The sequence below is a fragment of the Solanum lycopersicum genome, chromosome 12, assembly GCF_036512215.1.
Source record: "Solanum lycopersicum chromosome 12, SLM_r2.1".
In the NCBI taxonomy this organism is placed as follows: Eukaryota; Viridiplantae; Streptophyta; class Magnoliopsida; order Solanales; family Solanaceae; genus Solanum; species Solanum lycopersicum.
This window is the reverse complement of record NC_090811.1, coordinates 12,771,926-12,786,605: the sequence shown is the minus strand read 5'-3', so window position 1 is coordinate 12,786,605 and position 14,680 is coordinate 12,771,926. Positions and strand designations below refer to the sequence as shown.

General features: G+C 30.9%; 1 protein-coding gene across 1 annotated transcript; it reads left to right on the top strand.

The window, feature by feature from the left end:
* Positions 1-2,213: 2,213 nt before the first annotated feature.
* LOC101245137 (uncharacterized) lies at positions 2,214-3,199 on the top strand. Its single transcript, XM_010315814.1, has 2 exons — positions 2,214-2,296; positions 2,779-3,199. Exons 1-2 carry the CDS (start codon positions 2,214-2,216, stop codon positions 3,197-3,199), a joined length of 504 nt encoding a protein of 167 aa, XP_010314116.1.
* The last annotated feature ends 11,481 nt before the right edge of the window (positions 3,200-14,680 follow it).

Genomic DNA, 14,680 nt, shown 5'->3' with positions numbered 1-14,680 from the left:
ATCTTTGGATTTTAAAGGATATACTCAAATCTTGCAAGAATGATCATCAATGAAAGTAGCAAAGTAAAGTGCACCACCTTTTGGCTTCCCTTTGAAAGGACCACACAAATCTGAGTGTACTAGCTCCAATAGCTCAGACTTTCTTGAAGGAGGATGAATGTGAAAAGAAACTCTTTTCTGTTTCCCTGCTAAGCAATGAACGTATCTTTTCACGTTTGTTTGTTTCATACCAGCAAGCAAATTCTTCTTAGCCAAACAGGTGATCACCCTCTCGCTCATATAACTACGCCTCATGTGCCAAATTTATAGAGTCACCAAGAATCGATCCTTGTGTCACGTATAAATTTGAATGTTTTCTTCCTCGAGCTAAAATTAATGACCCATTGGTGAGCTTTCATTGTCCATTGCACAAGTCACTATGATAGTCATCATCATCTAGTTGTCCTACAGAGATCAAATTTAAGGGAATGTCTGGAGCATGCTTGAAATTCTGAAGGACCAACATTGAACCGGTATTGGTTTTCAAACAAATAGTGCCAACACCAAACACCTTAACCTCACCAGCATTACCCATCTTTAACACCTCAAATTTAAAAGAAGTATAAGATGAAAAGAAGTCTTTTCTTGGTGTGAAATGTGATGTGGCTCCGGAATCTACTATACAACTTGTATCTTGAGGAATAAAATTGATGACGTCTTTATCACAAGCGAAGAGAAGGTCATCTTGGACAACAGCAACAACATTATTTTCATTGTTTTCTTCCTTCTTCCCTTCTTTAAGATATTGCTTCAATTGTTTACAAAATCTTTTAATATGTCCTTTCTTTCCACAATGACAACATATAATATTTTGATTCTTGAATTTTTACTTGCTTCTAGTTTTACCTCTACTCCTCGAATCTCTTGTCTTATGCCTCCCTCGATCTTCTGTATATTGAACATCTGAATGTGAAGATGTGTCTTGAGATTTTCTTCCAACCTTTTCATTCAACACACCACTCTTTGCATATTCCATAGTATCCTTTCCACCAGTGGCAGAATTTGTTAAAGAAAAACAAGAAAAGTTTCCCAAGAATTCGGCAGAGTATTAAAAAGCCAAAGTCCTTGTATTTCATCATAAAAATTAACACCTATTCCTGATAGCTGATCAAGAATACCCTGAAAATAATTTATATGGTCAAGAATAGGACTGTCCTCCTTTTATTTAAAGGTCATCAATTGCTTTAACAAGAACAACTTTTTATTGCAAATTTTTGAAGCGTAAAGCGTCTCCATCTTTTCGCACAATGTTCTAGCATGTGTCTCATTCACAATATGGTTGTGAACATTATCTTCAACCCATTTTCTTATATATCCACATACTTGTTGGTTCTCCAATTCCCAATTTTCATCGATCACATTCTCTGGTTTAAGAGCAGAAAAAACCAAAAAATGTATCTTCTATACGAACAATAGATCTTTCATCTTGCTTTTCCATATAGTGTAGTTTCATCTGTTTAGATATACCATCTTGATCATATTCCCCTCCATATAGATAACCTTAGACCTAATACCAGTTATTGTGATAAAAAGATGAAACCAAAAATCTAACAATAAAGAACACCAAGTTTAACGTTGAAAAACCCTTCAAACCGAAGGTAACCACCACAGGATAGACAAGATCTGAATTGCTTCACTATACCAATAAGAGGTTTACAAATATTATTCTAATGGCTACAAAACAAGTGCAAAAAGATAACAAACAATAGTTACACCAACAAAAGATAAATAGAAAGAAATACTAACCAAACCCTGCTTCTGTTTGGTACCTAAAAAGAATCTTTTTGAAATCCAAATTCCAATATCCATTGTTAAAATCAACCAAAAATATGTCAAGAACAATCAGTCTAAATTTCAACCTGATCCAACGGTTAGTTAATCCGAAAACACAATCTGAACGTTGCTGATCGAAGAAAAAGACTGCAGCAAAAGAACTCTTTTCTTTTTCTGTTTTCTCTTGTTGAAAGCTCTCTCAAAAACCTCTCTTATATTATAATGTCTTTCAAAGACAATACCAATGAGCAATTAATTATTCTCTCATGACCATCCTCTATTTATAGTGTTGTGCTTTTCCTTAAAAGTCAAAACCAACTACAATTAGGATTACAGTTCCAATCGTTTTCCTAATAGAATTGGAACCCAAATAAAAAAAATAAGTGGAAATAATCAAGAAAATGGGTCAGATCAAGCGTCGACGGAATTCTGGAGAGGATGTACTATTAAAGAAGCTAGTAGAGGAACATGGAGCAAAGAACGGGTCGTTCATCAGCCAATTGATTCATAGTCAAACTCCAAAATCATGTAGGGAGAGTTGGTGTAATTATCTTAATCCTTAATTGGATTTTACTCCTAAAGAAGAATAAATTATTTGCAAGGCTCATGCCAAATTCGGTAACCAATGGGCTATGATAATATCTTTGTTTCCTGGTCGAACCAATGGATTTGTAAAAAATCATTGGAATTCGACCCTTAAACGAAAACACTCTTCCATGTCAAATCAAAGCCTAAACTTCCTTTAAAGAGATCCTTTAGTGTTGGGACAGGTATAAACTCAGGAAGCCCATCTAAATCTCATTTGAGCAATTTGGAATTTTCTAGGTTTCCTCAAGTTTGTATCTATCCGCCTACTATTCTACCCTGTCAAAATTTTCCTCATTCAACATATTTACCAATAATTCCTAATACATTTACATATTTGAGTTTGTGTGGATCTGATTTGAGCAATTTGGGTATATCTAGGTACCCTTGGTTGAGCCTTTATCCATATATTGCCAAATTCAGAGAAATTTTCCCTTTTTCATCAGTTTCACCAGTATTTCCTGGTACATCAAAAACATTGAGTCTCTCTTTACCTGGATTCCAATCTAGCAAGAATTTGAATCCAATAAATCGAATCGAGCAAGAAGATGAAGTGACACTTGTATTAGCATATGAACCCAATCCATCAAATTTTATGCCCCAAACATCAATAACTCAGAGTGATAATTCTGTTCTTACAAGTATGGAGAAACAGTTATTGAGCCCAAATATTTTGACAGTGTTACAAGATATGATACGAAAAGAAGTTAAAAATTATGTTTTTGAGTTAGAGAATGAATGGGATTCAAGGAACACAGAAGCAACAATGGATGCTATAGTAAACATTGTTAGCAAAGATTGAGCAAAAGTTTAATAAAGAAAAGGAAAAATGAAGAAATCGCAGTGGTAATTTATTATATATAATTTAATTGTTTTTCTTTATAGTATCTCATTATATTATATTAGAAATGTAGGATAAGAGATCAAAAGTATCTATATTCATAAGAAGTGTATAAGACCCAATCACCCGTATCCCACCCCACCCCAACCCAAAATTTTTAGAAAGAAAATAGAAATATTGAATCTTCAATTAAATTTTTTGATGAAATTGGTCAGTTTTTTATATCATTTGAAGTGTTTTTATTAATATAGTTTTTTCTTTGGTCCTTTTATATTTAAGTTTTACTATTGAGATAATAATCTATGGTATTTGATTAGCCATAATTTTATTTGAGGTGGTATCACAATGAAAATGAATCGGTGCTATATTGAATAAATTGATTGTCTGATTTTTAGTTCTATAAAGTTATAACTCTTTCAACAATTGATGATTCTTTTTTTTTAGAAATAATATGTCTTTTTTATTTTTACCATTTTTAGCATAAAAAATGATCTATACTTATACAACCGTGTGAATACCCAATTAAGTTTAATTAATTGTATAAAAAAATTAAAATATGTTAGATGACTTATTTTAATAAATAACTAAACAGAAAATAAAGATTAGTTATAACCCAAAAGGGAGTAAAGTTAGTAGCTATAAATCTAACGATGAAAAGACTTATATTATTAGAAATAATTAAAAAGACAACAAATATTAATTTTTTTCTTGCTCGTGATTTAATTGTCAGGTTCTCTCATTTATAGTTGATTTGAAGAAATCAAAGGTTCAAGCAGGGCATCCTAAAAATGTTGTTAACGATTCACTAGTAGACAAGTGAGCGAGACTTATTTTATTGAGATGTTCAACTTGATTCTGAAAGGCATATAGACAATTTTATGATGAGATGGTCGATCAAGAATGAAATTTTACTTTTTTTAACGAAGTCGTGTGTTTTGATTCCATATATTGAACAAAAACTATCATATGATTTATGCACCATTTATTGGAATAAGTCATCAAATACAATTATAATTGTTACTGTGCTGTTTTATTTAAATGACATTATAAAAATCATTTCTTAGTAATTTTCCACATAATATAACTTAGGAAAATCGAGCATTAGAAATTTCCATAAGAGAAATAATGTCAAGCATCTGCCGTAGATTGTGTTTGCGCCAAATGGCCCATCACATTTGAGTTCACTTGACAATGACAAAAGTTCTTTATAAAATTTGACAAATGCAATATCTAAATGTAATTTTATTGTTGAATTTGAAGAAACGTTAAAGATTATGCTAACAACATAATATGTAGAGTAACATGATTGGTTGAATAATTTTATAGTACTCGACACATGTGGTAACGTGTTTAGTGGTAGTTGAAAATAACATCTCGAAGTACTAATCATGTTCTAAATGGATTTGGACATTTAAATTCTTTACATAATTGTATGATTGATTATGAGTAAAATGTATTTACCAAGTAGCAGTTGAATGAAGAGAAAAATGACGTCAGGTGTAAGTAATAATGTAAGCGTATTCTTGTTGATAAATATAGTCCAACTTTAACAAAAATTATTGCAATCTACACTCATAAGATTCATACGACATTTGCGAACTTTTTTTCCCAAAGGAGCTAGGACATGTTCTAATGTTTAATTGAGACACAAGTAATTTGTGCTAGTTAAGTATCTCATATCAAATAAGAATGCATAATTTAAGGAAGATTTGATTTGATGAATTCAACCCTATAATATTATGTGTGACATGAAGTTGCAAAATCAAATATGAATATATGGATATCTATGTGCACTTTATCTACTAATTTTTTCAAACATGTATAAAGTATGCATAATTCTGTAGGAATACATATTTAATTAACAGATATCAAAAATGTTATAAAAAATAAATAAGAAATCTTCCAAGTAAATTTATTTTATCCATGAAATTTAAGAATCTAAGATTATTTATTTTAATAGTGTGATGAAACCTCTTAATTCCATAATCATCTTAGAAAACGAAATATACATTGTTGTGAATATTATCAAAGAAATATCGTAAATGCTTCATTTGAGTTAGACAACTACCTTCAAAAATTGCAAAATATCATACTTGATAGAAAAATATAGAATACGAGATATTGAACACTCTTCAAATAACTACTCCAATTGTTTGCAGAGAAAGTAGCAAAATATATTGAGACAACTAAAAGAAATATATCATAAAGAAAGTACCATAAGTATTATACAAGTCTTTGTTTAGTTTTTATTTTCCCAATTAGCTAATCAGTTTTTATTTATTATTTTTAAAACAATCTCAAGATAATACATTACAAGTAAAAAATGTGTTTGAGGACAACCTATACACTCCATATCAACAACTTCTTTTACGGAAAGTTAATTTTCTTTTATTTCTTTTTTGCATGAATTTTCGTATGTTAATCATAGTTTATAGATATGATGCTTTTGATTTGAATATAAATTAATTGAACTTTTCACTTTTAACCTTGTAAAAAAGTGTTGAGAGCACAATAAATATATTTTACCAATAATTTCATCTATACAAATCACGTGAAACAAAATTTTATATGATTGTACCTATTTAATTTTTTTACTATGTTCTTACCATAATAAAATGTTTCACTGATAAAACAAAGAAAAAAGTATTCAAACTCTTAATTAACTCCATACTTTACCAATTTAGTTTTCTGCACAAGAAAAAAAGCATAAACAAACATAAGCTAAGAGTCAAAATTAATAGTATATATTATACTATCAATACACAATTATAATTCATAAGTATTAAAATATCTAACATAGGTACATTTGCAAGCATCCTATCTTGGTCCTCAATTGAGAATTTCCCTTGCTCAATCACGAATAAGGGGACATTTAAATCCTCTATATATAGACAAAATAAAATTAAACTATTTCAAACTTTTTTACAATATTTTTTTTACTTGTTCAAGGAAATTACTTAAAATCCTTATTCAACATTATTAGTTAATGTTTGTTAAATGACATATCAATCAATTAATTTTATACTATTATACAAAATGTTTCACTATTAATATTTATTACATAGAAATTAACCTATGAACCTCCTTTACACATGAAGTACTAATAACGTCTATCTATATATAAAATGATGAAAATCGAGATTATCTCACGGAGTAAAGGTGCAAACTTTATGATTAGATCGTGTAAAATTATTTTACATGATTACATTGCTTATAATGTGATAATATGTTATTCTCTATAATGAATATTAGCCGCTAAAATTTTTTTAAAAATCATCATTAATGCATAGAAATTAACGTATCAACCTCCATTGTACATGACGTATTGATAACACCTACACATAAAAGGATTCAAATATAGACCATCTTATGAAAAAAAGCGCAAACACTTAAATAGACGATGTAAAATTAGTTTACATGATTACGTTGGTTATGATGTGATAATAGGTGATTCTCTATAATAAACATTAATTGATAATAAGATAAAATACATAATAACCTATTATTATAATTCAATTTAGTGAATTTAATATGTTGAAATATTTATGTGGTTTTAATATTTATTAAGAGTATTATATATTGTGTATATTTAAACGAGAGAGTGCAACTTCAAAATACGAGCATAAACCTTTTTAATATTTTTTTTTGAAATTGTTTATAAGAACAACTTGTCATGTGCTCAATCGAAATGTGATATTGTTTGAACTTTAATATTCTCTAGGTGTGGAAACATAGGAACTATGATAGGATCACCATGCCTATCTTTGGGGAAATATCTATTGTAATACCTTATAATATATTTGTCTAAATTTACTCCCTCTCTTACTCTTTCTCGGTATATATTCTTTTATGTTTGGTTGATAATTATTAAAGTTTTTTTCATGCAATTTCTTTACCATTAATTTTGTAGTAGAAAATTCAATCAATACGATTAATAAATCAAATTTATCTGATGAAAGTAATTCAAAGTTACTTTTTTCTCACTAATTGTTTGAAGTGGATGTGTTTCCACCGTATTTTTCAGATCTTCCATGATGATGAGTTCATTATGCCTATCTTCTATATCATCATAATTTACCAAGGAAAGATCATTGTCTTTGACATATGTCGCTTTCTTGTTGCTTCTACTACTACTATCTCCTTCTTTTCCAGGACAAACACTGGACTTTGATTTTCTAGAATATAAACTGTTATTGATGGCATTTCTGTATTGGTCCCAATATTTGCAAGATATGTTGAAATAACTCCCTGGTCTGCATTAACATGTTCAACCTCCAGCTGAATTGATGGTGCTCTTGTACTCTCTATATCTTCAGTAATTCCAACCACCTTTTGATCATTCTTTTGTTTTTTTGCAAAAATCCTTTGTTATCCATTCTTTTGTAGACTGCTGCATCATACCATTGTGAATGCTTATTTCTTGTAATATCCCTGTAAACTTTGTGAATTTTGTGATTTATCCCATTCCTTAGTCTTTGACTATTGACTTGCCCTATTTGAACATCTTGGACTGATTGAGTTTGTTTTTAATACCTTAGTGTTTTCAATATTTGTACAATCTTCTTATTTCAAAGCCTCAAGATCATTTCTCCTTAGTTCTAGGTGTAACACCCTACATTCCTCCTCATTATGCCTTTGTAATTTGCATGTCTTACAATACTTAGGAAGCATGTCATAATGTATTTAAACTTTCTCAACTCTAAATGTCTCTAAATCCCCATTAACCACTTCAAGTTCAACAAACTTAGGAAAATGAGCCAAGAGATGTACTTGCAACTTCACACTAGCACAACTTGGTCTAGTCTTGTTGAAAGTAGACATATCAACATGAAGAGGTTTCCCCACAGCGGAGGCTAAAGAAAAATTTGGTTCCTTAACAAAGTATGTTGGTTTTAAATCGGGAAAGGAAATTCAAGCCATCGCCTGAGTAGTTTCCTCATCCACTGAGAATCTATCATCATAAATCAAAGGTATAATCAAGTATGCATATTCACAAAATATAATAGAGTGAATCTCATTAATATATATCTATTTCGAAATAAGCCGATTTTGCAATCTCCCTTTATATCACACTTTGTTAGTATTTGAATTCCAAAGTTCATCTAATTTCGGTAACCCATACAAAAACTTACCAACCATTGCATATTGTATATTTCTATGGTATTCATTCTCGCCACTTCATCTTCAGTCCAAACAATTCTCAGAACTCAATTTCTGTATGTTAGCCTTTTAAGAGGGATGGGTCATATCAAATGCTTACTCATATTGTCTTTATTAGAAACCTTAACAATATTAGCATATTGTACTTCAGTCGCAAGTTCCTCCTTCCCCAAACTATCTCTATGCAAATTCATACGACCAGTAGGCAAGTTAGGTTCTGTAACATCTCGTAAACCCAAATAGCTAGGATTAAACAATGAAACTAAGAATAGTAATTTTTGGAAAAAAAAAGGAGAAATCTCGAAAATTTCCTAGATGTAAAAGTAACTTTTTGGTCATTTTCAAATGTCCATAACTTCTATCTTAGGAGGAGTTAGGGATAGTTCTTTATATAGTTGGAAAGCCATTGAAGAGATATTTCCAACACAGACGAGTTTGCATATATTTGATATCTTATGAGGTATAAATGCCAATCGGAAGTTGGATTGTTGGATTGAGAAAAATCCAATTCGGATTTCAATAAGGGTAAAGTGGTCTTTTCATCCTACTTTTTTCTAATTATTTTGAAAGTCTTATTAGGATAAACTAAGCCTAAAGTCAAGTTTAGAAAATTGAAATACACTTAGGTCTTGGGACAAAATAGAAGAGAAGAAGGAGAAAGGAAAAAGAGCCAAGAATTTATACAGAACGCAAAGATCTTCAAGATGAATTCATCGGGGCTGATCCCTATAAGGTATGTGAGATCTTTTTGTGTTTGGTTCATTCACCCACACACCAACATGTTTAACTAAGCGAGTTTTGAATAGTTTGGTTGATGAATATTGAAGTTCTTTGTGAACAATTATTGAATTCTTGTTGGTTGAGTTGTAGCACGTCCTAGTTTATTGGATTCCTGTTTCTGGATTGTTTGTCGGGTCTAATCTATTGGGTATTGAGGTTATTAGTGATCGTGATTGATTGGGGGAAATACTTGGGAGTTTAGATGCTTTAGAGTTGAAAATGGAGAAGAAAAGACTAAGGTCTCGTCTGATAAGCCCTTGGGCACCGCGCCTACCAGAGTGTTTCAAGGCAGGCTCTATGGGCCCAGCGCTCCACGCCTCTCAGAGTACCAAGGACTCCTGGAAACCCTGTTCTTTCCCTATATTTTCATATAGTTCCTAAGTTATGTATATACATTTCCTAGTCGGTTCCAATACTCTAGGATACATCAAAATATCATCCCTAAACATGAATCATGAACCTTGAATCCATAATTCAAATTCAAGGAAACTTAGGATCAAAGTCAAGGAAGTTAAGAAGTCAAGTCTAAAGCAATGCAGTAAGTTAAAGTAAAATATCTTAAAGCTTCCAAGAGTCTTATTTAAACGTATTAGCTTTGTTTTAAAACTGAATTTTCAAGTTAAAGAAAGAGCAAAAGATGAAGTCTTTGCTTCACAAGATATAAGGGAACTAAGTATTCCCTAAAGAGTTGATTTATATCAAGAGCTTCAAGTCAATTAAAGAGTAAAGAGTTGAGTTTATTTTTCAAAGGATATAAGGGAACTAAATATTCCCTAGGAATATTACTAATGTCTTTACATTTAAGTTGAAGGAAAACTATGATTTCCCAATAGAGGTTTAACAAGAAAAGGGAAAATTGATTCCAAGAGGGCTTTTCAAAGATAAAAAAGGTTGAGAAAATCATCTCAACCCATAGGAAAGGAGGTTGTTTTAAAATCATAAGCTAAACTATATTTTGGGAGTAGTATTGAGCATCAATAAAGGGATGAGAGTTCATATTAACTCATGTCTCCTTGTATTTCACCTAGCCATCATGGGTATTAATGGGTCATACTTTTTAGATGATCATGTGAGTATATCCAGTTGATCCACTGGGTTGAGGATAAACTATGCGACGACAACTTAGGCTCATAATGGTGGTTGTCGATTAGAGAAACTCCAACAAAACTATATTACTTTCATATATAAGTAAAGTTGAGTTTCTTAATAATTTTTTTATAATGAAATGAGTTGTTTTACTGTTTCACAAGCTTTAAATATATCGCATGTGTTTAACTATTAAAGTAATTCACCTTTCATACGTAAGTTCCACCAAAAACCAACCTTCATACCTTTTTACCCTTCAAGGGACTTGATAGTTCAATAAACCCAACAATGCATAATCAACACTTAATATAGGGAAATTCATGAAGTAATAACATAACTACCATCAACAACACAATTGGTATATTCCTCATGTTCAACTAATCTTGAATATCAAATCAAGATTTAGGAAATTGGGGAAGAACATGAGTCTAAGGTAATATCAAGTTAGAAACAACAATTACTCATCATTATAGACATAATTAACCCTATATAATCATAATTAATCCATAAACTTCGTTTAAGAAAGAAAACCATGTGTAAGAATAAAACCTAGCTTTTTGGGGAACTTTTGAAAGCTTAGTTTGAGGGGGACTCTTTGGGAAAGGACTAAGAAGAGTGAAAACAAATTATACATTGTTAATCTTCAAATATTTAGGAAGAAATTTCAGTTCTTGAAGCCCTAGTGAAATCTTGGTCTTCCTCTTCAATAGAGTCTCGGGTTGAGAATGTTTGGAGGGAGTTTGTATTTTGATTAATTTGTAGAGTTAGAATGACTTGGGGTAATGGGTTTGAGGTCTTATAGTTATATTTAGTTTGGTAGTTAACCCAATAACCACCCCCACTTAACCTCTAATAAAACAACCAACTAAAAATAAGACCCTTGACTTAAAACTAAAAGTCGAATTACCTGGCACCATTGACGGACACCACTTACAGACCGTAAGCGGTGTTACGTCCCATAATTCAGGTCGTCATTTGATTCAGAGAGTGGTCTTGGGGAGGCTATGTTTAGGAGACTAAGTCTCAACTCAGGAAGCCTACCCACGCCCCATCAATGGGTCGCGTGGATGGCTGCTACAAATTGTATCATTCTGCTCAAAAGTTTTGGTCCTCCTCAAAGACCCCTAGGGAGGGGTCGTACCAGGAAGTTTTTATCCTACTTATTGGTTTTTAACTATTTAATGTATTTATACAAGATTTCAACCATGTACGACAGTCCCAAGCCTTCACAATCCTCTAGAACTCCTACTAGTTCAATTTCACTATTTTTCAAACGTCATGGTTATTTATTGACGTTTAAGTACTGACATTTTAAAACCATGTTAATCACTTAATTTAGGACTAGAAATATTGTTTTAACCATTTTTAAGTCATTATTCATAATATGAGGTTCTAGCTTAAGTCATTGGATTTTCGAGGTACTTCATATGTATTTAGTATTTACTTCAGTATTCATTTCAGTATATTATCTTCATGATTAGTACTTAGTCGTTACATCCAATTCAGTTTCCAGTTATTCTTCAGTATATCTCTTTCCATGCTTACTGGTTATATTTTTCAACTTAACATGTATCTTACATGCTCAATATATTCTAAGTATGAATACATACTTTTGCACTACATCGTTTTATGAAATAGGTTTTAGGAACTCACTATACAAATCATATTAGCTCGACTTCCAGTGCGTACTCAGCAACTTCACTAGTGAGTCCTCATAGTTAGAGGAAAATAGACATGATTTATTTTCAAGTCTACACATTTTAGTTTCAGTCTTGTTAAAGCTAACTTGGGGCATGTCCCAAAAACTTAGATCAGTTAGAGGCTTTTAGAAAAAGAGTAGATTTAACTTGAATTGTTAGTGTTGTTTTTCTGTCATTACTATACTTTTCATATAATTTATATATTCATACTTGTTGGGCTTATCCCTATTTCATATATTATTTGTCTTTTGGTTCCATTCAATGCCTGATTTAACTAATGTTGTATAGATATATCAGGCCATGGTTAACTTGGTGGCACTTGTGGCACTAAGCATTGTGTCGCGCCTATTGGTTATCCTCGGGAGCAACTATTATTGTCATGATGAATGACCGTATAATGCACAAATTTGAATTAATTAATATTCAATGAGAGTACAAAAAATGAACAAATATAATATAAACAAATAAATTTTAATATACATATGAAAGACGATTCGAATATATTAACTTTCAACTTTCAACATACTGTATATTCTCTAGGTAGGTCAACTAGTCAAGTGTCCATTATATATCCTATCCTTAATAATATATTTCACTTCCTTTCTCAAATTTATACAAATTTCTTAAACGGATAATGATTTGAAAATTTCACATAAATCATTTGTAATATTAAATGATAAATTAACTTTAGAATATAATTGATCAATTATTACTAAATAATAAAAATGCATATCAAAGTAAATCTTTTGTATTCATTAGTTTGATGTGAATACACTTAGATTTTTTTTTCCTGAAAATTTTTATCAGTCAACTTATAATTATAGTTAAAATAATTATTTTGAATATTATTTTGTTTTTTTCCCTAAACTAATTTCTAGTCAAATTTCTATTAATCTATCCCTCTAATGCTACAAACCAAACCCACTAAACACTTATTAAAGGAAAATACTAATTAATTATTAAGACTAACAACTTGATATTCAATAACGGCCTATTAACTTGGTCACTCACACCCCTCTTTCCATGTTCCTATTTTATATATCCCACTCTCCCTACAAATTGTTATAACTAAACCTATAGTCCAATTCTCCATTTATGATATCTCATATACTAAACTGATTTTATTAAGTGGAAATAATAATGAAAATAGGTCAAATCAAGCATCGATGGAATCCTGGAGAGGATGAACTATTAAAGAAGCTCATAGAGGAACATGGAGCAAAGAACTGGTCGTTTATCAGCCAATTGATTCCTAGTCGAACTGCAAAATCGTGAAGGGAGCGTTGGTGCAATCATCTTAATCCTCAATTAGATCATCAACCTTTTACTCCTGAAGAAGAAGATATTATTTTCAAGGCTCATGAAAAATTCAGTAACCAATGGGCTATTATAGCATCTTTGTTGCCGGGTCGAACCAATGTATTTATAAAAAAAATCATTGGAATTCCACCCTTAAACGGAAACACTCTTCCATGTCAGAAGATTTGACATTCGAAAAGCCTCAACTTCCTTTGCAGAGATCCTCTAGTGTCGGGACATGTATAAATTTAGGAAGCCCTTCTAAATCTCATTTAAGCAATTTGGAATTTTCTAGGTTTCCTCAGTTGTGTCTTTATCCGCCTACTATCCCACTCTGTCAAAATTTGCCTCATTCAACATATTCACCAGTAATTCCCTATCCATTTACATCTTTGACTTTTTATGAATCTTATTTGAGCAATTTATGTATATCTAGGTACCCTTGGTTGAGCCTTTATCCATACATTGCCCAATTAAGTGAAATTTTTCCTTTTTCATCAGGTTCACTAGTATTGCCTAGTCCATCAACAACTTTGATTCTCTCTTTATCTGGATTCAAACCTATCAAGAATTTGAATCCGATAAATCGAATCGATCAAGAAGATGAAGTGACACTTGTATGAGAATCTGAATCCAATCCATCAAATTTTATGCCCCAAACTTCAATAACTCAGAGTGGTAATTCTGGTCTTACAAGTATGGAGAAATAGTTGTTGAGCCCAAATATTTTGACAGTGTTACAAGATATGATACGAAAAGAAGTAAAAAATTATGTGTCTGAGTTAGAGAATGAAAGGGATTCAAGGAACACAGAAGCAATAATGGATGCTACTGCAAAGATTGTTAGCAAAGATTGAGTAAAATTTTAATAAAGGGAAGGATAAATGAAGAAATCGCAGTGGTAATTTTTTATTTATAATTTAATTGTTTTTCGTTGTAGTATCTCATTATATTATATTAGAAATGTAGGATAAGAGAGAAAACATATCTATATTAATAAGAAGTATAAAAGACCCAATCACCCCCATCCCACCCCACCCCAACCCAAAAGATTTAGAAAGAGATTAGAAATATTGAGTCTTCAATAAAACTTTTTTCATAAAATTGGTCATTTTTATATCATTTGAAGTGTTGTTATTGATATAGTGTTTTTTTGTCCTTTTATATTTAAGTTTAACTATTGAGATACGAATCTATGGTATTTGATTATCCATAATTTTATTTGAGGTGGTATAAAAGATAAAATTAATCGGTGTTATATTAAATTAATAGATGGTATTATTATTGGTTTTATAAAGTGATAACTATTTTAAAATTAATGATTCTTTTTTTTATATAGAAATAATTTGTTTTTTAAAATTTTATCATTATTTTAGCATTAAAAAAATGATCTATAGTCATACAACCGTGTTACTAC